Genomic DNA, 24,148 nt, shown 5'->3' on the forward strand with positions numbered 1-24,148 from the left:
TACATAGGAGAAACAAAAAAGAGACTGAAAGGTAGATTGAAACAACATAGGGATGATGTACGACTTAAGAGAGAGAGAAATGCGATATTTAAACACACGAGAGAAACAGGACATGACATAGAGTGGGATGAGGCTAAGCAGATAGGAAGGGAGAAGAGAATGTTAGTGAGAAAATGGAAGGAAGCCAAGGAAATAGAGAAGAAAGGTGAAGAAGACACAATGAACTGGAATGGGGGACTGAAGTTAAACAAAGAATGGAAGAAAGTGTTAGAAAGAGTGGAAAGGACAAGAGAGAAAGAGGAGAGGAGAAGGGGGAAAAATGAAGGAAAAAGAGCGTGAGATATTCTATATGAATATCTCTTCACATTCTATATGAAAGTAATTATGTTTAGCCTTTTAGGTGAAAGTACAGTTGGAAAGTGAAAGCCACCTGCTAGAAAGTTCCTAACAACTTTCTAATAGTCTGGAGGGAGTGAAGTTTGTGTATATATAATGCCCTTTTTGTGTATCTTGTTACTTTTGTACTTGATACAGAGTCTGAAGAAGACCTTGCTAGAAGGTTGAAACGTTACGTTTAGTTTATGTTTTTAATAAAATAAATTACTGACTTGGTCAGCATATTTATATTTTTTCATAATCATTGGATCATATAAATGTTAACAAGACACCTAACGCATGCAACAGCTATCCCCCCCCTCTTCCACCACGAGAAGAGGAAGCTAGTCCGCCACTGATGTGTTCCACCTTGTGCAGTAAAAGGGTTTCGTAACCGGTATTTGCTCTCGAAATCCGCCTTGACCTGGTACAATATCTCATAATCTCCATCCTTCTCTCTTCATAACATTGTCATGTGACCTTTAATGTTATCTGCTGCAGATAAAAAGAACTGAAACTCTCTGCAGATAGGAAGAGTGGTAAAAGGTCACAGTTGGAAGCGAGCGATGTCTGCGTTAACCGTTCTTTCGCGTAGCGCTGCTGTCTCTAAGGCAGTTCAATTTGCTTTCGTGCGAGCCATGTCTGCGAGCGGGTATCTCGTTGACGACCCGTCATACGGATTTCTGAAAGAATTAGGCTTGGAAAGAAGCAATCTTGGAGTGTACAATGGGAAATGGCAGGCATCCGGAAAAGTAAGTGATTTGTAGGGGAGATGTCTTGAACCATCTCACCCTTTGGTTATGAATCTCATGCGTGAATAAACTATATAGCCAAAAGCCACCGGGCACTCAAGTGAACGTGGCGGTCTGGGACTCTTTTTCCTGGTTTGGTATCAAGCCATTACATTTGGTCAATTGGTAACATGAATAGTGGTGTTTATGAGGACATCTTAGACAATAGCATGCTGCCCACACTGTGGCAACAGTTTGGAATGGACTCTTTTCTCTATCAGCACCATAATGCCCCCGCCCATGAAAGCAAGGTCCATTGCATCGTGGTTTGAGGACAATCAGGTGGATGTGCTTAGCTGGAAGCTAAAGCTTCGACTGGAAGCCCATAGAACATCTTTGGGATGACTTGGAGCGTCGGTTGCGTGCCAGATCCACTCGACCGAAAACCACCCATAAGCTCTTCACGAGGCTACAGGACGAATGGAAAAAACTCCACCAGCAATATACCAGAACTTTGTGGAAAGCCTACCCTGAAGAGTAAAAGTTGTAATAATAGCGAAGGGAGGTCCGACATTTTATTAGTCACCTGGCTGGTGTCTTTGGAATGAACAACACTGGGTGTCCGGTGACTTTTGGTTACATAGTGTATGTGTGAATATACTCGAACATGCCTGAGTTCATTAAAAGGCTATTTGAGAACACCTTGATTACCATATCTTCTTTCGAGCCAATATCTAGCCCATACTTTTATTTTCATTTAAATTTATAATAACAGCAGTAGCTTTTCTACGTTCTTCAAATCGCTCGACCATTTCTGCGCAATGCCTTGTGGGAACAAAAGTATACAGACAACAGGGGTTGACGCCAGGGGGAAGCGCACCCCTTAATTTTCTTCCGCATCGCTTTCTCCAAACCAATTTTCAACCGAAAATAGTGTTAACTCTTCACAGGTCTTCAACCAAAACATTGGTTTCTGTGTTGCAGTGTGATTTACGTTATGACTTACGAAAACTATGTCGTCATATGAGCGTATAATATTAAGTATTGTAGAGAGGCCACTATTATATAACCCGGGCTTATATAGGAATCAAATTCTGCTTTTATAAAGTCTGAATATTCATAACTTCAATGTAAGTCATTGATACTAATCTGAAAGGGAAGCCACGGATTTACTTCTTTGAACATGTGGTCAAAAGCAAGCAAAAATTAATCAAGTGATTGGCATATTTTCATAGAAGCCTATTAAAAGTTGATTGGTATTTGATGAGCTAAAGCATACATGCATGTTTCATGTATCCTTTATTTTCAACATCGGCCCCCTTAAATTTCATTCCACACCCCCTAGATAGTTAATCCTTGCGCCGCCGCTGACAGACAAGTACGGTGACAAGTACCGTGTGAGCCGAAAACTAACAGCTGTGCCGGTACCACACAACTAGTCCAAATTCAACTGGAAAATCCAGCAGGAGAACCAGCCGCGTGTGATTCAGGCATTAAACTTACAACAGAACTTGATGCCGTCCAGTCATCCAGGGCTTGGAGTGACTATTACCGAAGGTTTCGTGTTCGAGTCCCTCACCAATTTTATCTAATCACCATTCATTCTTATTGTCGCGATTAGTCAAAAAGTGGTGGAAGAAAAATTATCTCAACTCTTTCAGTGTTAGCGCCTCGTTTCTGTTATCGAAATAGTATCTTTGTTAGTTATTTTGTGACAATCTTTTTGTTCACATATTACTTACAAGTTGAATGAATTTTATGCAAGTCTAGGTTCCAATTTGCGTTTCCCATTTCTTTCTCATAAATTCGCATCCTCAGTGACGAAGTTTCTGGTGCTGACAAATAGAAAAAGTGTTAACGTGTGGGTGGCTGTGTGACTAGGAATAGGCTACTACGTTTCGTTTTTCATGCCTACCTAATTTTGGTAAGAGTAAGAACAGTCGGATGCAGCTGAAGTGAGAGAAATTCCGAACTACGAAAACAGGGTCTATTTGGACCTTTTTGTTCGCCACCGAGTATTGCTCTGCCAAGAAGAGAAATAACCCGTCAAACTCGCTAATTAAAGTGAACAATCATTTGTTTTATCCTTCAATCGTGCCTGTCTGCTCTGTTTCCTCAGTCATTACACTATTGTATTTCTATTTTTGTTATTTAGCGTTGCTTTTTTTTTTTTTACTACTAAGACTGATCGCGACAATCAGGATGAGTGAGGATTAGATTAAATTGATGAAGGGAATCACCAAGAACACTCATACTCGGGTTGGGACTCGAACTTGGTCAACTTCAGAGGCGAGAAAGGAACGGTATGTCGTCCTACGTTTTGCATGCAAGTGTATCGATCATGTGTTTTATTTACTTATTTGTACATATTTATTATTACACATAAATATTTACGGAGATTATCAGCGTAAATATGACTATCTCTTACAGTAATATAAACATGGATATTATTGTTGACACTTTAGGTAAATGGTAAAGTCCCCCCCCTGTGCATAGCACCACGCCATGAAGGCGTATAACGCCGCACACTTTCTTGATCCGGTCGTGAGTGGGGGTGATATGATCAGCATCACGCCCCTGACCGCCTTTTGACTTACTTGACTTAATTCCTGTTGTTCCCTGTGGAACATAGGGCATCAACAAAGCATCTCCACCTGGTCCTACTGACGGCAATTCTCTTCACTGCATTCCAGCTCTTTCCTTCCTCCAAGGCCTCAGCGTGAACAGATCTTCGCCACGTCTGTCTAGGCCTCCCTCTTTTCCTTCTGCCCTGCGGGTTCCAGTCTAGTGCCTCTCTCTCGACAGCCTCATTTTCCTTCCTCAACGTATGCCCTATCCAATTCCATTTTCGCCGCTTTATTAGTATGGACACCTCGGTTTCTCCAGATTTTCTCCAAAGTTCTTGGTTTTGAATCACTTCTGGCCAAAAGATATTCAAAATTTTTCTCAGGCAGCGATTGATGAAGGTCTGTAATTTAGAGGTAATCGTTTTTGTTACTTTCCATGTCTCAGACCCATACAACAGTACAGACTTAACATTACTTCGAAAAATACGAAGTTTGGTCTTCATAGATATCTTCTTGTTTTTCCATACTGGATAGAGCCTCACAAAGGTGCCATTTGCTTTTTGGATTCGTTGAGAAACATCCTGTGCTGCCCCTCCGTCTTTTGCCACCACACTACCCAAGTAAGTAAAGCTATCCACATTTTCAATAATCTCTTCACCAATATTAAACGGGTCTGTTTTTGTGGAGTTAATCCTCAGTGCCTTGGTCTTCTTGGAGTTAATCACAAGTCCTGCTTTTTTTGCACTTTCTGTCAGATCTGCTAGTTTTGTTTGCATATCACCATGTGCTTCAGATAAGAAGCACAAATCGTCTGCAAAATCAAGGTCTTCTAGTCTGTTATTCAATCCCCATTGGATACCACGTCTTTTCCCTCCTATTACATTTCGCATCACTGCATCGATCACGATCAGGAACATTGTAGGTGATAATATACAACCTTGCCTCACTCCAGACTGCACACCTATTGGTTCAGATACACGGCCTTCATGTATAACTCTACATGTATAATCACGATAAGTTTCTCGGATAAGATCAAGAATTTTTGTGGGCACTCCATATCGTTTCACTTCCTTCCACATTGCATTTCTGTTGACCGAGTCAAATGCTTTCTCGAAGTCAACGAAAACTGTATAGAGACGAGAATACCATTCTATACATTGTTCCAAAATTATCCGCAAGGTGTTAATTTGATCAACACAGGAGCGATTTGGTCGAAACCCTGCCTGTTCTCTTCTGAGTCTCGAGTTAACATGCTCTTTAATTCTGTTTAGGATAACTCTAGTGAAGATCTTACTCGGAATGGACAGAAGTGCTATACCTCTCCAGTTGTCACACTTTGATGTATCCCCTTTTTTCGGTAGCTTCACCAACAGGCCACTCCTCCAGTCCTTAGGCATCACTCCCTCTATCCATATCTTCTCAAATAAGGGCTGCAACATATTTGCTGTGGTGTTTATATCACTTTTCAGCACTTCCGGTGGTATGTTGTCGACACCAGCTGCTTTACAATTACGTACCTCTCTCAGAGCCTGTTTAATCTCTCCTACTGTTGGAACATCCGTCCTAATTCTTACACTGGGGCCAACATCACCATCATTATCATCTTCCTCTTCCCCCTGGTCTATCTGAGCATCCACAGAGCGATTAAGGGTTGCAGAGAAGTGCTCCTTCCAACGTTTCAGTTGGTCCTCGGTATTCGTAAGGAGGGTACCATCTTTACTTCTCACTGGTCGATTTCTCTGCATCTGTTTCCTTGACAGAACTTTTGTGATGTTGTATAGTTCTTTAAGATTCCTCTTTTTTGCTGCTTCCTCCGCCTGCTGAGACAGATTGTCTACCCAATTTCTTTGATCCCTACGAACACTACTCTTTACTTCTCGATCCTTCTCTGTATACTTTGTTTGCAATTCTGCCTTCCTTGCCCTTGTCCTGCTTGAGTTCATTGCCTCCTTAATTACTTTTCGCTCATTAATCCTTTCCCAGGTCTGCAGAGACATCCAATCTTTTTTCCTCCTATCCTTGAAGCCCAGAACCTTTTCACTTACTTCTGTGAAGGCAGATCGAATTTTTGTCCATTCTCTTTCAATTGTTTCATTCTGCTCACTTTCATCGGTCAATACTTGGAACCGATTTCTCAGTTCAATCCTGAAGGTTTCCTGGAGATTCTTATCCTTCAATTTACTAACATCATACCGCTTCCTTGTCTGTTCCATTCTCTTCTTCTGAGCTTGAATTTTCATTTTAAAGTTAGCCACTACCAAATGATGATCACTCCCAATGTCTGCACCTCTCTTGTTTCTTACATCCTGTAGCGAACGTCGCCACCTCCGTCCAATTGCTACGTGGTCTATCTGGTTTTCTGTTCTATGGTCTGGTGATACCCACGTTACCTTATGGCATTTCTTGTGAGGAAATATAGTACCACCAATAACTAATTCATGGCTAGCACAAAAGTCCACAAAAAGTTGTCCATTCTCATTTCGCTCTCCTAAACCATGTTTACCCATCACATGCTCAAGGCCTTCGTTGTCATGCCCAAGCTTTGCATTTAAATCTCCTCCAATTATTATGATATCCTTCCTTTTTTGCTTCTTTATTGTTTCATTGAGCTGCCTATAAAACTCTTGTTTCTCTACAGGCTCTGCTACTTCTGGTTGGTTTCTGTGTTGCAGTGTGATTTACGTTATGACTTACGAAAACTATGTCGTCATATGAGCGTATAATATTAAGTATTGTAGAGAGGCCACTATTATATAACCCGGGCTTATATAGGAATCAAATTCTGCTTTTATAAAGTCTGAATATTCATAACTTCAATGTAAGTCATTGATACTAATCTGAAAGGGAAGCCACGGATTTACTTCTTTGAACATGTGGTCAAAAGCAAGCAAAAATTAATCAAGTGATTGGCATATTATCATAGAAGCCTATTAAAAGTTGATTGGTATTTGATGAGCTAAAGCATACATGCATGTTTCATGTATCCTTTATTTTCAACATCGGCCCCCTTAAATTTCATTCCACACCCCCTAGATAGTTAATCCTTGCGCCGCCGCTGACAGACAAGTACGGTGACAAGTACCGTGTGAGCCGAAAACTAACAGCTGTGCCGGTACCACACAACTAGTCCAAATTCAACTGGAAAATCCAGTAGGAGAACCAGCCGCGTGTGATTCAGGCATTAAACTTACAACAGAACTTGATGCCGTCCAGTCATCCAGGGCTTGGAGTGACTATTACCGAAGGTTTCGTGTTCGAGTCCCTCACCAATTTTATCTAATCACCATTCATTCTTATTGTCGCGATTAGTCAAAAAGTGGTGAAAGAAAAATTATCTCAACTCTTTCAGTGTTAGCTCCTCGTTTCTGTTATCGAAATAGTAAAATAATATCTTTGTTAGTTATTTTGTGACAATCTTTTTGTTCACATATTACTTACAAGTTGAATGAATTTTATGCAAGTCTAGGTTCCAATTTGCGTTTCCCATTTCTTTCTCATAAATTCGCATCCTCAATGACGAAGTTTCTGGTGCTGACAAATAGAAAAAGTGTTAACGTGTGGGTGGCTGTGTGACTAGGAATAGGCTACTACGTTTCGTTTTTCATGCCTACCTAATTTTGGTAAGAGTAAGAACAGTCGGATGCAGCTGAAGTGAGAGAAATTCCGAACTACGAAAACAGGGTCTATTTGGACCTTTTTGTTCGCCACCGAGTATTGCTCTGCCAAGAAGAGAAATAACCCGTCAAACTCGCTAATTAAAGTGAACAATCATTTGTTTTATCCTTCAATCGTGCCTGTCTGCTCTGTTTCCTCAGTCATTACACTCTCGTATTTCTATTTTTGTTATTTAGCGTTGCTCTTTAACTACTAAGACTGATCGCGACAATCAAGATGAGTGAGGATTAGATTAAATTGATGAAGGGGATCACCAAGAACACTCATACTCAGGTTGGGACTCTAATCTGGTCAACTTCAGAGGCGAGAGAGGAACGGTATGTCGTCCTACGTTTTGCATGCAAGTGTATCGAACATGTGTTTTATTTATTTATTTGTACATATTTATTATTACACATAAATATTTACGGAGATTATCAGCGTAAATATGACTATCTCTTACAGTAATATAAACATGGATATTATTGTTGACACCTTAGGTTCATGATAGAACTTTAGAATTGTAACGGTTACCATATGTCCCGTTTTGACCGGGACAGCCCCATTTCAGTGGCGTGTCGCGGTCGTCCCGTCGACATAATTAATAAACACTGTTTGTCCCATTTTATAGAAGTCTAGGTGTTAGCTTGAAAACCTAATCTAAATTTGAGAGACATTTTACGCTAAAAAAATGTTGATGGGATTTTTACACAAGTGTCATGGCTGTCGAGAATGTTCGAGCCGACAGTTGTGTTGTTTTGTGTGTGTTCCGTTATTTGTAGAGCAACCAGTATGGCCAAGAAGCGTATATGTAGTTTCAATAAGGACCTACAACTAGAATTTAAATTCCTATCCTGCATATTGACACGAACTCAAAAGACAAATTTTGCATTGTGTGGGAGATGTGTGGGGAGTTTTACGAACGGTTGGTAAAGAAGGAAGTTTTTCTCAAGAAGATTGGTTCTTCTGATAAATACTTCTGCCACTCCTCAACTTCAACATAGAACTAACATCAAAAGTTGATCAGAAGGAACCAGAAACACTATGTAAGTCATACCGAGATTATAATTAATAATACCTCTTGACAGCGGAAGATCGTATTTCAATTATTGTTTATGATGTATCATTTATATGATCCAATAAGAATGATACGTTAATAATTATAATAATTTTAAAAAAGTAATTAGGAATAACAGTTTTTTCACGATGGGGACAATCTGACCTCCTTAGGATGTCCCGTTTTGGGGTCAAAATATTATGGTCATTGGTTAGCCTAGAATTTTTGCACTTCAGCCGCTGCATGTTCTGTAGCTTGTTCTACACAAGGTCTGCATGTGTCGCTCTCGTTACAGCTGCTGTTAGTTATCAAGTTAAAGCAAGGAAAGTAACCTTTGCAGTCAGTACTGAATCCAACCACTTTCCTCCAAGGGGATGTCATGGGCATCAAATTTAAACAGCAATAAAACAATACTGATATTTTTAAATGTCCCCTTACGTCTGATGTGTAATTAAATTAAGTGCAATTCAATAAAATAATATTACAGCATGCAAGAATTTACATTTACAGCAAACTAAGGCGTAACAGATTCTGTCCTGGAACTTTTATAATAAAAGCTGTATGAGTGTGTAGTCACTTCTTGCTTAATGTTTCTCTTCATTACAAATCATTTCAGAAAGTAACTACAATAAGCCCCATAAACGGGAAGCCAATAGCAGAGGTCCAAACAGGCTCTCTGGAAGACTACGATGCCTGTGTTGTCGCAGCGCAGAAAGCGTGGGAGATGTGGGCTGACATGCCTCCACCACAACGCGGAGAAATCGTGCGACAGATTGGAGACGCACTGAGGAAGAAACTGGTACCACTGGGCAAGCTGCTGTCTCTGGAAGTAGGTAAGGAGATTCCACAGATATACAGGTAGATCAACCACTAAAAATAACCTTCGGTCAAAAGCCTTCGCGCATCTTCCCCTCCATCCGTTCAAATCGGATCATAAGAATGTGTGTTCCCTCTATTTCTCTCCTCCATGCCCAAGTACGATGCACAGGACACGTGATTCTGCGCAGGTTCTTTTGTCTGTGGCCCCACTTACAGGCCAGAAGGTTTAACCTGGCATGGCTCCCCTCAAAACCTTCTCCGTCCTCAGCAAGGCTGTTTGTTGCCACTGATAATCAGTGCAAGAGAGCAAACATGCTGTGAGCAGTCATTTTGGGGGTGCAAGCACAGACCTTTCCGCTACCAGAACATTCACGTCTATGACAAAATGGCAACAAAGGACTCATATTCCCCACGTGAAGGAAACACGACTCCTGGTAGGTGGAAGACAAAGCAAGTGGAAAGGTCTGTGTTTGCACATCCAAAATGACTGCTAGCAGCACATTTGCTCTCTTGCACCGAAATCAGTGGCAACAAACAGTGACGACGGAGAAGGTTTTGGGGTGAGCTGTGCCACGTTTAATCTTCTGTCCTACAGCAGAAGGAAATCTACGGTTTGGTGTCAACTGTGCCAGGTTATAGTTTGGATATACTTTTGTTCCCTTTAAATGTGTTTACAAGAAGACAAAGCAAAGCATCCTCCCAGACTCTTGGATCATATCGCATTGGTGGGTGTTAAGCTTGAGTACCATGACTTAACAACATCAAAGAAGAATTTACATAGAACAAGGGTACCTGATTTAATCCACCTGCCTGCTTTTATTCTCCATGCCCCTAATTCCATGGCTGCATTTAAAGCATGGAGTGATCAACTGCTCCTAAACTTCTGGCACGTTGGACTAACACACGATCAGAAACCAAAATTGGCAACTCATTTTTAAATACTCGTTCAAACTTTTACAAAAATACAATGGGGAGACAATACTGATAGAACCCTTCCTTCAAACATTTGGAATTCCTAATACTTGTTTATACTTGGAATTGCATCTCACCATTGTTTCACTTCTGGCCATCTTCTTTCCAATGTTGTTCCTGGTTCAGACTGAAAAAGAAAACGAGAATTACCTTTCTGACCTTTAACTCCCTCTGTTCTTGGATAAGGTTTAATCCTCCTTAACAAGAGTTCAAACCTGCGACATCTGGCTTTGTAGCAATGTTATGGCCACACTCTTGATCCTAGCAGTCAGCACATAATAATATTCATTCGGTCCCAACAAGTCACCCCCATAACTGATTGGATGATCGCCCATCTCTGCTGAGGCATGTGGGAGGGAGTGAGACCAGTAGTCGGTAGATGATGGCTCTGACCCTCATGGCTGGTTTTGCCACAGGCTATTACAATATTCAGTCCCATGAAACACATGTTTGTATGTTGTAATTTTAAAATTACAATATGCAAATGCAGTATGCAAATACACAAACTAAGGAATAGGGGGCCCAACTGCCTGGCCACTGAGATCCCCAGATTTGACACCATTAAACTTTTCTGCATGGGGCTTCATTAAAGATGTTGTGTTTAAGAGGAAAGTTCACGATTTGGGTCACTTGAGACAGCGTACCATTGAAGTGGTTGCACTAATAACGTCTCAAATGCTGGTCAACACTTGGCACGAGCTTGAGTATCGTTTGGATATGTCGACCTACAAGTGGTGCCCATATTGAGGTGCCCCAGTGTTAACATAACAACTTTCTGAGTTACTTTGTACAAAGCTGGGACAAGAAAGTTAATATACTTTACAGATGCTAAAATATATGTGTGTATTTTTTAATACCTCTAGCTGTATAATATTGTTAAGTATAGAACCAATAAATAAATGAACCTCCTCTATTTCTGTTCCTAAGACTGTCTCTAATGATTCATTTATTTCTATGCCTTCCAGGAAAGATTGTGCCGGAGGGAATAGGGGAGGTGCAAGAGTATATCGACGTATGTGATTATGCAGTTGGCCTGTCTCGTATGTTCAGTGGGAAGATTATTCCTTCAGAGAGACCAGGACATGTCCTCCTAGAGCAGTGGAATCCACTGGGAGTTGTTGGTGTGATATCAGCATTCAACTTCCCAAATGCAGTGTATGGGTGGAACAGTGCAATTGCTATGGTAAGAAAACGTATAATAATAACTAATTCAATTGACATATTTTTCATATCCCATGTAAATTGTGTGTCAAACTGACAAGCAATAAAATGTACCAAACTAAAGTAAAAGGAAGATATGCAAAGTAAATAATGTATAAGCATCCACATTTTCCCCATAACATCACTTGGCAAAGAAAATATCATTAGCATTTTTGCAGACAGTAACTAGAACAGATGAATCCAGACTGAGCTTGATGTTTTTGTATTTTATTAGTTAATTCAAAAAAAATAAATGGTTCATAGAATCTATCTAAATTTCCAAAAGTGAGATTTCTATGTGAAAGATTATGTGACATAAAATTTGTGACAAAAATTTCATCATCAATTTCCAAAGATTACCTTTGATTAAGGTGAGTAAAAGTTAAAACAAAATATGAGAATCACTATATTTTAGTGCATGAAATCTAAATAAAAATAACGTGCTCACCTACTATGCTTGAGATAAGGTGTCCCTGTTCAAGATACAATAATATGTAATGTCTTATTATCATTTATGTTATTATTACATTACCAATTTTATATCTATGACCTGGTGATGTTCGTGTGACTACAATAGATCCTGTGTTAGGAAAAAGAGTTGTAGGCAGCTAGAGATTTCTGCACAGAGCAAGAAGAGATTTACTAATTAACCATCAAACATTAACAAATATGTATTTACGTGTACATGTGTGTGTGCCTATATATATGTTGTGGCCGTGGTGGCTCAGTCCGTAACACGTCTGACTACCATGCTAAAGGTCCCGGGTTCGATCCCCGGCCGGTTCAAATCCGGGAACTTTTCTAACGATGGAAGCGGCCCCGGCGCCCACACAGCGTCGAATAACATGGGTACCTGGGGGAAACCCTGGGGGGTAAAGGTGGCCAGGGGCGTGATGCTGATCACATCACTCCCACTCACGACCGGATCAAGAAAGTGTGGGGCATTACCCTCACACCCCCTATATGCCTTCATGGCGTTGTGCTAAGCACAGGGAAGCACTTTACCTTTATATATATATATATATATATATATATATATATATATATATATATATATATATATATAACTAAACCCACAGCGCTACAGCCCTTGAAGGGCCTTGGCTTACCTACCGACTGCTGGTCTCCCTCCCACACTGTTCCTCCATCACCTATTATAGCGTGGAGGTCTTAGACCAGTATTGGGGTGACGGGTGATCAGCCCGACGAACCCCCAGCCGTTGTTGTAGGTCTTCTCGACCGGATTACGCTCACTCACTCGGAGCTTCCCAATTTTCTCACGATGGTGGGTTGCCACCGGCCCTATACGTAGGCCGAATAAATTCCGACCAGAGCCGGATTCGAACCTATGCCGTCCCGCAGCGAACGATCTCAAGACGAGTGAACGCCTTAACCCGCTCGACTACGGAGGAGGACATATATATATATTTATATTGTATTTAAAATTTAGTTTTATGTAGTTTTATGTGTATACATATACTCATTAATTGTATCTATACAGTTCTTATTTGATTTCAAATTGTTCATACGTTTTTCTTTCATCTTTCTTACTTATTTACTATTATTATTATTATTATTTTTTTGTTTTCTTTTCTTTTTTCTTATTGGATATATATACTGTTTGTAACTGTAGACTGTATTCTGACAAGGGTTAGGCAGGGGAACAGCATACGCTGAACCTTGCCCGCTCAATAAAAATATATTATTATTATTATTATAATTTCAAAAAGTTACTTCTTAAGCCTGGTCCACATGCAATGTTTTGACGCCAGTCTTGCATGATAAGGTAAGTTTCACAGATAAGACTGATGCAAAACACGCGGCTACACTATTCATGCTTTTCTCAGTCTTTTCTCCAGTATTTCCAAAAGCACCATGGATGAAACATTATTGACACGCATAATTTCATTGTGTGCAGTGAGATTTAAAAAAATGCACATCTCTCACTGTGGTTTCGAGAGTGGTTACTTAAGAGAGCTAAATTCTCACATACAAATTTGCTCAGTGAATTACGGGAGGAACATGAGGATTGGCATAATTATTTATGTATGGATATGGACACCTATACTGCAAATTATGTATGCTAGTAACCCCAGAAATTGAAAACAAGACATTACTTGTCCAATATGAATGTGTTACAGTGCAAAATTAAGCAAAGTTTGACCAATTTGACAGATGTGCGTCTACATGCAACAACTTGTCTTCTGTTTTGTTTGAAAACAAAGCTCCAGCTCATCCATCTTTTGAGCAGTCGTCAAACCTCATTCAGTATATACAAGACATCAAACTTGCCGTCCACATGCAATGTTTTTTTGATCTGTCTGGCATGATCATGCAAGACTGACGGCAAAACATTACGTGTGGACCAGGCTATACAGTTACTTGAAAAAAGGAAGGGTTACTTGTAACTGCATTACATGTCTCATACATTACAAATACCAGCTATAAGTGCAATATAATAAAGACTGAATGCAGAATTTATCTGATATGAAACCATTACACCATCTTGCAGGCCACTGGCAACTGTCTTCTCTGGAAAGGTGCACCTTCAGCCTCACTCATTTCCATAGCAACCACAAAAATCCTGGCATCTGTTTTGGAGGCGAATGGACTACCGGGAGCCATCTGCGCCATGTGCACGGGAGATGCGGAAATTGGGGAAGCCATGGCAAAGGACAAACGAATCCCTCTGGTGTCCTTCACGGGAAGCACAAAAGTTGGAAGGAAGGTCAGTTATGGGTCCTAGCATAATTGAAAAGTAAAAGGGAAATTTTGTTTATTGTCCACTTTATCCTCCGATGGAGAGACAGTCTGGACATACAATCTGCAGAAAATTTTCCAAGGGAAACCAAAATATTGACATCATATTTGTCATATGTCTCTGTGTGTGTTGTGTTGGAAGGGGGGGGGGGGTTGCACATGCCAGAATGGAGCAAAACATAAAGTTAAAATTGTTATGGTTCTATGTGACTTCCATTAGTACTGCAGCAGATGCCCCACTTACATTTAATATCTTCCTATATTCTAAGAAGCATGCTTAAGGAGCACGTGGTGCTGCCAGTGTCAATTTTGGGAACTCACACTACATACATCATACATTGCTACATTCTGGCATATCAACACACTTTGTACTTCCTCTGAATGTATATGTATCCCTTTCGTAAGTTGTATTGTAAAGTCCTTTTCGATATGCTCTGTGTGTACTGTCTGGCTACGTTAGCTGAGACCATGGACGGAAGTGCGCATGCGCCAACTGGACGTGTTCAGTGGCAAAATAGGGGTGACAGCAGAAAGTATGTTCGGCGCAAGAAGCGGGCTGCGGGAAAATTGTCTGCTGCGGAAACAACAATGAAGTTTCAAGCGCAATAATATCGTCGGCAAAATAAGTACAGAGACGTTCACGTATAGTGGAAGGCTTCAGAATAAAATGAAAGCTAACCGTATACTACACCAAAAAACGGAATATATCTGGGAAGTATTCATCGCTTCACATTAGAAGTTTACATTGTATGTAAACCAGTAACTTTATTTGAGATAATTCAATTAAACTGGTCTCCTTGACAAATATTAGGCTATAATAGAACAACCTAATGTGTCATTAATCAGGATAGTATTCACTAATAATATCTAAGCACTATAAATATCGCAAATTAAAGAAAATGTAGGAAAATATCTGTAAGGAATTTGGCATACCTCTAAAAAGTGTCCTCATCAATGTTAGAATCAGCTGTCGAACTGCAGTCACTTTCACTTTGACTGTCATTCAATAAGATGTGGATTGGTTCACACACTTCTTCTATAATTACGTCCTTCTCGCGGTAGCTGGTTTCCAGTTTCATTACATGTTCGCAGCATTTGCGCCATTTTTCAACTGATATGCTGCGTATAGCATCTTCTGTCACTTTAAAAAGTTTTTCCATATTTATGTCATCTGTGGGGTTAATATTGCGGACGTATCTTTTTATTTCTGCCCACACATATTCTATAGCATTTATATCACAGTGGTATGGTGGAAGCCGAAGTGTAGTAAATCCATGCTCTGATAACATGGTATCAAATCGATATGTTTTCACTTTCGGAGCATGTAATTTCACGAGTTCCATCAGCTCAACTTTAAGGGAATCAGGTGAAGGGTGGATGTCACGTAGCAAGCCAGTCTGTGATTGTTTTTTTTTGGTGCTGCTTGAATTTGGCATCTTATTAATCTGAACGGAATGATATGGAGCATTGTCTATTATAACGACGGCATTTTGTGGTAAATTTGGGATGAGTTTTTCTTTTGCCCATTTCTCGTAAATATTAGCGTTCATCTGCCCATGATAATCTCCTGTGGTCGTGTTTGCCTTGTACACGAGATTGGTGTCAGGTATAAATCCCATCAGCCCGCCTGCACACAAAACAATGACTCTGCGTGAAGCGTTTCCCATTTGTAGAATTCCATCAGTTTCATCTGATTGCCAGCATTTGCCAAACGTCAGGTTACTGTCGACCCAAGTTTCATCGATGTAGACAAGAGGTCTTCTTTCTTCTCGGAATCGTTTTATGTTTCTCAGAAATTGGATCCTCTTTAAAACGATATCATCCCGCTCAATCAAGACTTTCCTCTTATTTTGGCATCGTTTCCATTTAAAACCGATTTTATGCAGAATTTTTCTTAGCGTCTCTTTTTTCCAGGTAAAGTTGATTTTGTCCTTTAAAACTGGCAGCAATTTGTTTAAGGATGGAACCTTTCTTTCTCGGACATAGAAGTCATGCACCGTACGCCTAATTATGTCGCAATCGAATTCATCTATTCCTGTTGTCTCCAGAATATCCTTCTTTCGTCGTTTTTTGGGAGAACTAAATTTGGGAACCTCTTGTTTGCCTGCTTCACGACGAATCTTCTTTATTGCCGACAATGACACACCAGCAATCTGACTTGCTCGTTTCGAAGAGTGAGTAACAGGAACCAAAACTTCACCGTTTTCTGCTTCTCGGTCACAAAAATCAATTACGTTCTGCAGAATTGTTTTAGTTCCACTTCGAAACGGTTTGTTACCAGGTGAAAGAGCCATCAGAATTCACAAATCGCGAACACAACACAACACAGCAAGCGAAAATAAACTAAACAAGCGAACGCATTCAAACGAAATACCGCAGCATTGTTTACAGTGTGCTTCTACCTGCTTCCCCTCTCGCGTTTGGAATAGTCCATCCCAGAGGGTTTCGTCTCCCTTGGCCGGACTGTATGTATGTGTGTGTGTGTGTGTAAAGAAACAAACCAGACAAATATATATATATAGAGAGAATTTTCTCTTATTTCAGAAGGAGAAGGGATGGTTATGACTAGAGCCTGGAGTTATAAGCAATGCATATTCTTTTCCAGACTTCTATTGGTAAGAACAAAGGTTATACTTCGTATTACATACCTTGATGAGCTATTTAACTAAGGTTGAAAGTGCTTATAAATGCTTATTTCTGCAGTAAACAGTTATGCTTGCTTATTTTATGATTTTGGTTTAAAATAGCATATTTTACCCAAATCTGTCATATTTCAATCCTATTTCAATCACACGACGGCATCGGGATGACGAGATCAATGCTTCTAAATAGCCGTAGAGAGAGAGACATGGTGTAGAAAAATTAAGGGAAAATGGGAAAGAAAACATAGCAAAGGATGAATGATGATGGTAGAGTGTAAGCATGAAAAAAGAGATACTATAACTTAAAACAGAATTACAAATAAAAGGAGAAGAGAAGAATAAGTAGTCAATTTTCTCTTATTTCAGAAGGAGAAGGGATGGTTATGACTAGAGCCTGGAGTTATAAGCGAAATTCATATTCTTTTCCAGACTTCTATTGGTAAGAACAAAGGTTATACTTCGTATTACATACCTTCATAAGCTATTTAACTAAGGTTGAAAGTGCTTATAAATGCTTATTTCTGCAGTAAACAGTTATGCTTGCTTATTTTATGATTTTGGTTTAAAATAGCATATTTTACCCAAATCTGTCATATTTCAATCCTATTTCAATCACACGACGGCATCGGGATGACGAGATCAATGCTTCTAAATAGCCGCACGAGAGAAACGACATCCAAGAAAAGATACAGTCCATCCATAATCATTTTTCCAAACTGCCTGATATTATAACACAGTTGAAAGCTCCAAATAATACATTGCAACATTCGCTTTCTCTTATTGATGAAATTTCAGTAACGTTGTCTTCAGAAACTCACGGTGTTGGTAAAATTGTGTCCGACAAGCTCAGTCAGAAATTACTGAAAAATCCTGGTTACAAAACACTTGTGTCAAATTTATAAAAAGATTTTTGGTGAAGAAACAGACATTGAAACAGACATCTACGTGGAAAGAACATTTTGACTGTACAAATCATTCTTCACTGACAGAAGCAGGAGCTTCACACAAGAAAATCTCAGGATGACCTTTCTTACATACTGTAACAGCTTTGAATAAGGTAAGAGATCTAATAAACAAATATTTTTTCAGATTTTCCTGTATTTGTTTATGCTTATTTTGGTGCTTATTTTTTTTCATATTTTGTGCTTATTAACTTGCTTATTTTACTGTTTGATTGTGCTTATAAATCCGGGCTCTAGTTATGACCATTCCTGTAGGTACCCTAGGGGATGGTGTCAAACCTGGATAATGGATATTCCTATTCCAAATTATCAAGAAATTGGATATATGAAAATTCGCACAACTTATCACTTATCTAGGTAAAAATGCAATGTTTGTACAGAATTGGGCAAAGCTGATTTAAGGGTTAAAATCATTGTTAGCGGTAGCACATAAACCTGAACCAATGGTTGTAATAAAATGGATGCTTCCCTGGGATTGGAACCTGAAACATCTAACTTGGACAAGCTCAACTCAACCAAGTTTTATTGGACTTACAAATTAACTCATGGCTGTTTATGCCCAGCATACATCGACAAGCATTATGATTGACAAACAGAATAATAATTTAGATGTATATTACTAAGTAACGAACCCACATGCTGAATTGCATTGTAGAGCTCGTATGACTATTATTTCACCATTATTCTTTTTCATTTCTGTTAGTAGATATGATTCTGAGGTAATAAGGTTGTATTTCTGGTATGGTTTATACACTCTCTCACTCACTCACTCACTCTATCTCTCCCTTTCACACATACACATACACATAGAATGAGTTAAAAGTCTGGAAATAACCCTAATAATTGACACTGATGGAAACTACGCCTCTCACGGCTAGTGACAGAAGGGAAAGAGGGACTTTTTGAAGTATTCGTTCAAGGTTATGTCCACCATCTTGGATTCTGGGACAGTATTATTAAGAGGATGGGGGTTATGTGATGCACATTTTGCCACTTGTTTGTTTCCACGAAAATGATGATGGTGTTAATTTTTACCTATTTGGTTGTATGCAAGATATTCCAAGTAACCACAACCCTTGGGTCAACGTCAGTTTTTGTGTGGGAAAGGTCGGCTTTACATTGGTTGGCAAATTGACATTGGTCTTACGTTGGGCCAACGGTGGTTGCCAACATTTGCCCAACCATGGAAAAGTGAGTCAAAATCAGTTTTAATTGATTGGTTTGGTGTTTTAAGTCCACTTTATGCACAGTAAGGCTAATCGGGACTGGACCTACAGTATATAGTGGGATCCGAACCACTTGTACCGCCATCGAGTATCGAACCTGGGACCCCTTGATTACAAGGCGTCGATGCTACCACTGCACCATCGGAGAGGTTTTAAAAACAACTTTTTCATGCTAAGACAACTTTCAGGAGTATGCTGTAAATTCTAGAGTGTAAAATAAGTGACATGTAACAGTGTTTCTTTTCGAATATTTCAGTCACAGCACATACCAAAAATATGATATGTTTTTAATGAAAGTAGAAGATATTTTTAACTTGTTCTTTGTCAGCTGCCATGGATGAAAGATGTGTTGGTAATTGCTTATTGTTTGTCTCTCTTGCTGTAGTAGAACAAGAACATTCTTACAGGTATTCTTGTGAAGGTGGTTAAATAATGTTATGTGCAGACTAAATTCCATGGATGTTGGAAAACTAAATAAACTCTAGAAAGTTTTGTGCTACTACTTGAAAAATGGTGCCTTGAAAACAATGATACTATGTGACTGAGAAAGTGCTGTGTATTTTTCTTTAACTGTCGTAAATAATTTGTACTATTGTTTACATTAGCCTTCACAATAAATCATGTGTATATCAGAACAAAATCCTATCCATTCTTTAGTTTTCAGTAGTTGGACCATGTGTAAAACCATACGTTGGCCCAAGGTAAAACCATATGTTGGCCCAACGTGAAAAACACATGTTGGTCCAACATAGAAACCACGTGTTGAGCCAATGTTGGAACCACGGCCAAAATTACCATTGCCCAATGGTATGTTTTACGTTGGGTCAACCATTTTCAGTACGGTTTACTTGGGATGGACATCTAAGGTTGATCACAAAGACTGTACAACACATGTTCAACACATGCCCCATTCTGCTGAATAAACACATACAACCATTTACCCCTAGTCACCATGCACCCTGAAAAGTGCCTTAGTGTAATGAGATCATAGACATTAGACACCAATGAAAATGATGGAGGAGGATGTTGATTTTCAATGAGTACAGCATTTCTTTGAAATGACTCCAGAGAAAAAGTCTAGGTATCATGCCTGGGAATCAGACTATTTTTATGAAATTCTTGGACATTTCATTGATTTTTGGTTTCTTTATAATTCAGTGAAGGAAGGCATATTTTGGTATAAAAAGATACTATTCTTGCAATTTTTAGCACATGTGGGTCTTGCCACCTTGTAGTGATAAGTAGTTTAATATTATTACGGTCGTGAATATTTCATGAGCTCAGTAGCTGCTCCGTTTCCACCTTAAATACATCAGCCATGAATAATTGGGCTACAAGCTGTGCATTTTGTATACTAGAAAATGCCTAAATTAAAAAAAAAAATCAATCTATTTTTAAGGTTGCCCTAGCAGTACAAGAAAGGTTTGGGAAACATTTACTCGAACTGGGAGGAAACAATGCAATCATTGTTGCCGATGATGCTAATCTGGACCTGGTGGTTAGGTCTGCTGTGTTTGCCTGTGCTGGGACCGGAGGCCAGAGGTGCACCACGACACGAAGGTTAATTCTGCATGAGAAGGTAAGTTTCATATTGCATTGCAACAATATTGTCTTTACTTGCTTATGTACATCAAATACTCTAAAATTGTTTCACTGGCTTGGTGGCTGAGCATGTTGTAGACTTTCGATCTTCCCACCAAAGATTCTGGGTTGGAGTCCAAGCCTAGGTACTGGTATTCTTTGCGAGTGTTCCTTCTTCAATTTCATCTAATCATCATTCATTCACATTGTCATGATTACCCAAAAAGTGGAAAAATAAAATAATACAAATAAAAATAGCACAATATTTCAAGGAAACATCCTTTTCGTGGTTCCCAGATGAACTACAGGGTGTCACAAAAGTCAGCATGCATTTTAAAGAAAACAGTGATATTTATTATCTTTGTATTAGTCTTGAATATATGAACCCCATTTCTGGAAGATGACTAGATAGAGGGTCACCAAAAGTCTGGGCTTCACAGTCTCCTGACCTAATGGAGTTACATCTGAACAGTAGATCCCATGATGGTCAACATGCTACAGTCCATGTTTTGCATTGGCAGGTTATGTGGAGTTACACTGGACTTCAGAAGACATTTTTGCAATCTTGATTGATTGATTTGGTTTATTTTACTTTGCTTTTCTGCCACTTTTGGCTAATTATGAAGATGAGGACGAGTGAAGGCACACACACAAAGAACACCCATGCTCATGCAGGAATTCAAATCCGAGATCCTTGATGTTGTAGCATGCTGTACTAACCACTCACTGACTCACTCAGTCAATGCTTAGGTGATGGTAGATACCATAAAATCAAGTAACTTTCCCTTATAAATATTACCTCGAAAGGACTTAGTTTCTGTGCTATAAGCGCTTAAAAGCAAACCTGTATGTATGCAACCCAACACAGCAAATGATCACTCTGATGGGAGAGGTGCCTCATAGAAACAGAGCATGCTCTTAGGATGTCCATACATGATTAAATGAAGCTCAAACAACATGTTTGATGTAAGTGACATCAGGGCACACATCATTTTTCTCCTTGTTATGTTAATGTTCAAGAATTCTAATTTAGAAACTGTTCTAAACAAACCCTTTCAAGACAGACTGTCTGTCAATAAGATAAGGTAGTTGGTAAATGCTGTGGCTATCTATATCTTGTTATTCTGTGGTGAAGAGAAAGCAACATTGAAAGTGTGAGCATATGGTTGTGAGAAAGGAAAGGAGTAGTGGTGTACACAATTGCACAACAAAGAATAATGTGTATTTCTGCAGCAGTGACGCATGATAATAAATTAAGACTCAACAACCAAGTCTAAAATTAAATATGTTTTGTGTTGGGAGGTTTGCAAATTGCATTTTAGTTTAACACAATTTTTAAAAAAACATCAACTATGAAATAGTATTTACTGTATCTTTTGTGACAATATTTTGCATCATTATTATCGCACAGTTCCTCTTCTGATGTTCAACATTGGCCGAAATATTTGTGAATAAAAAAGTGGTAAATAGCTGGAGAATGATAACACTGCCAGAGGATGTACCTTCATCCTTCGTGAGTATTGCACGTTCACCCCAACGTTGTTGGTGAATGTACGGTTGTGTTAGCAAAGATGGTGGCAAGTAGTGTGTCTGTAGTTGTGGAACAGTGGTGTATGATCAAATCCCTTGTGAAAAAAAACCCTGAAGCCAGCTGAAATTTTCAGAAGACTGAAAGCACAGTATGGGGGAACAAACAATGTCACGGATAAGAGTGAACAAACGATGTCAACACTTTGGTGAAGAGTACTAGTTGCTGACGAATTAACCATATGGACACATTTGTCCAACTGTGTCTTTATGTGGATTTTTTTTGGGAAAGGGTCATGTTTAATGCCCAGTTTTCCTATTCCTGCACGTTGCTGAAGGGTGCCGTACGAAATGCCATTCACAAGAAAAGGCCGGGGATGTCTGCAAAAGTCATTCTACACCATGCCAATGCACGGCCTCACATGGTCACTTTGACAGCAACAACTCTCTGAAAGGGTTTTGCTCCATGTTCTTACACTCAGGACTTAGCCCTCAGTGATTATCAGATTTGTTTGAGCTGCTTAAAGAGCATATGAGAGAGAAGAAATTGAAGACAGATGAAGCACTGACAAAAGATGTCCTGCAGCATCTATGAAACAACCAACTTCCTTCTATGCCAAGGGACTCAGGGAACTAACACAATGATGTCAGCAGTGCCTGGATGCTCAGGCTGATGAAAAACTCACATATAGTTTGGTGCTTTGTAGGATTTTCCAATTTGTTTCTATAAATACAAGTATCAGTCAGCCTTGAACGACCCTTGTACAAGACCAAGAAAATACACCACATTGCTCTCAAGTATCTCATATACATCTTAGTTTGGAAGGAAAATTATTATTTTTGTTATAACTCTATTTCTTTTTCTTGCCTTATGTACATTCCATGAAATGTGAAAAGGTTGTAAAAATTTTCTTTGACCCTGTACAAGTTAAATTTAAGATTTTTCCAAATTTCCACTAAAAACATGGTTCACTGGCTTTGTGTCTTGAATGCTCTGTTTCAACGACAACTGAATTCTGTATGGATGGCTTTACATCCCTGAATTTGAACTGAAGTTTCCATATTTTAACATTTTGCAGGTTTACGACGAAGTGCTCGAGAGAGTGAAGAAATCATTTGCTGCCATCATGAGCAGGATTGGCGACCCTCTCAAAGAAGATACCCTGGTTGGACCTCTTCACTCTGCCGCAGGTGTTGCCGCTTACAAGAAGACCATTGAGGATGCCATCAAGTTGGGAGGGAAAGTTGAGATTGGTGGAAAGGTATGTACTGTGATGATATCAAACTTTAGCACACATCTTTCTTAATTTCCTCATTGACATAGCCAGACATACCCAAAATTTTGCCAATGACATTGCTCTACAATGCAATTATTTTCCATGGCACAACGGCTCGTCACGGTCAGGGCCTACCTACTGACTGCTGGACTCCTCACTCCTACATGCCTCAGCAGAGGTGGACGATCATACAACCAGTTACAGGGTCAGCAGGATGAACCCCTTCCCCCAGTCGTTGTTGCAGGTTTCCGTGACTGGGAGACTCGAACCAGCATTGATTTGAAAATGACACTAACTGGTTCATTACCTGTTGCTTGTTTTCATGTTGTGCAAGGGAATGGAACTGAAATGAGCCAAATGTTGTATTGTATGCACCAGTGATCAGTACGCTTCATTTTAAAAGTAGCTTCGCTACAGCTACAGCTACTCTTTCAAAATGTAACTTCGCTACAGCTACACCTACATTTACCACAAAGTAGCTCGCTACGCTATTCTTGTTTGCTACTCGCTACTTTTGAGCTATTTCTGCAGAATATTAAAACTTAAAACAACGAGATGGATATTCAAAGAAAGGTCCTAGTATGATAGTTGTACTTACTGGAAAATAGATTCTGTTATCTATTGTCATGATTCCTGTCATTTGATAATTGTGATAGCAGCAGTGGCGGCTGCTTAATACATGCTACCGTAGTATAGCACGTTACTCAATTTACTAAAATGAAAAGAAAGAAAGGGACACATTTCATAGATTGAAGAAGTTTAATGAAACACTGAAGTGAAATGAAACTTCTCACGTTA

The 24,148-nt window shown here is 39.4% G+C and overlaps 1 protein-coding gene across 1 annotated transcript in view; it reads left to right on the top strand.

The window, feature by feature from the left end:
• The first annotated feature begins 919 nt into the window (after positions 1-919).
• Positions 920-24,148, top strand: part of Aldh7A1 (aldehyde dehydrogenase 7 family member A1) — a 36,494-nt gene continuing 13,265 nt past the window's right edge. The window contains exons 1-6 of the mRNA XM_083124175.1: positions 920-1,127; positions 9,001-9,217; positions 11,141-11,358; positions 13,888-14,103; positions 20,365-20,544; positions 23,153-23,335. Of these exons, the coding sequence (XP_082980301.1) occupies positions 942-1,127; positions 9,001-9,217; positions 11,141-11,358; positions 13,888-14,103; positions 20,365-20,544; positions 23,153-23,335 (1,200 nt within the window). The 5' untranslated portion in view covers positions 920-941. The remainder of the gene's footprint in view (positions 1,128-9,000; positions 9,218-11,140; positions 11,359-13,887; positions 14,104-20,364; positions 20,545-23,152; positions 23,336-24,148) is intronic.

Source organism: Lepisma saccharinum, chromosome 6 (assembly GCF_977018435.1).
Source record: "Lepisma saccharinum chromosome 6, izLepSacc3.1, whole genome shotgun sequence".
In the NCBI taxonomy this organism is placed as follows: domain Eukaryota; kingdom Metazoa; phylum Arthropoda; class Insecta; order Zygentoma; family Lepismatidae; genus Lepisma; species Lepisma saccharinum.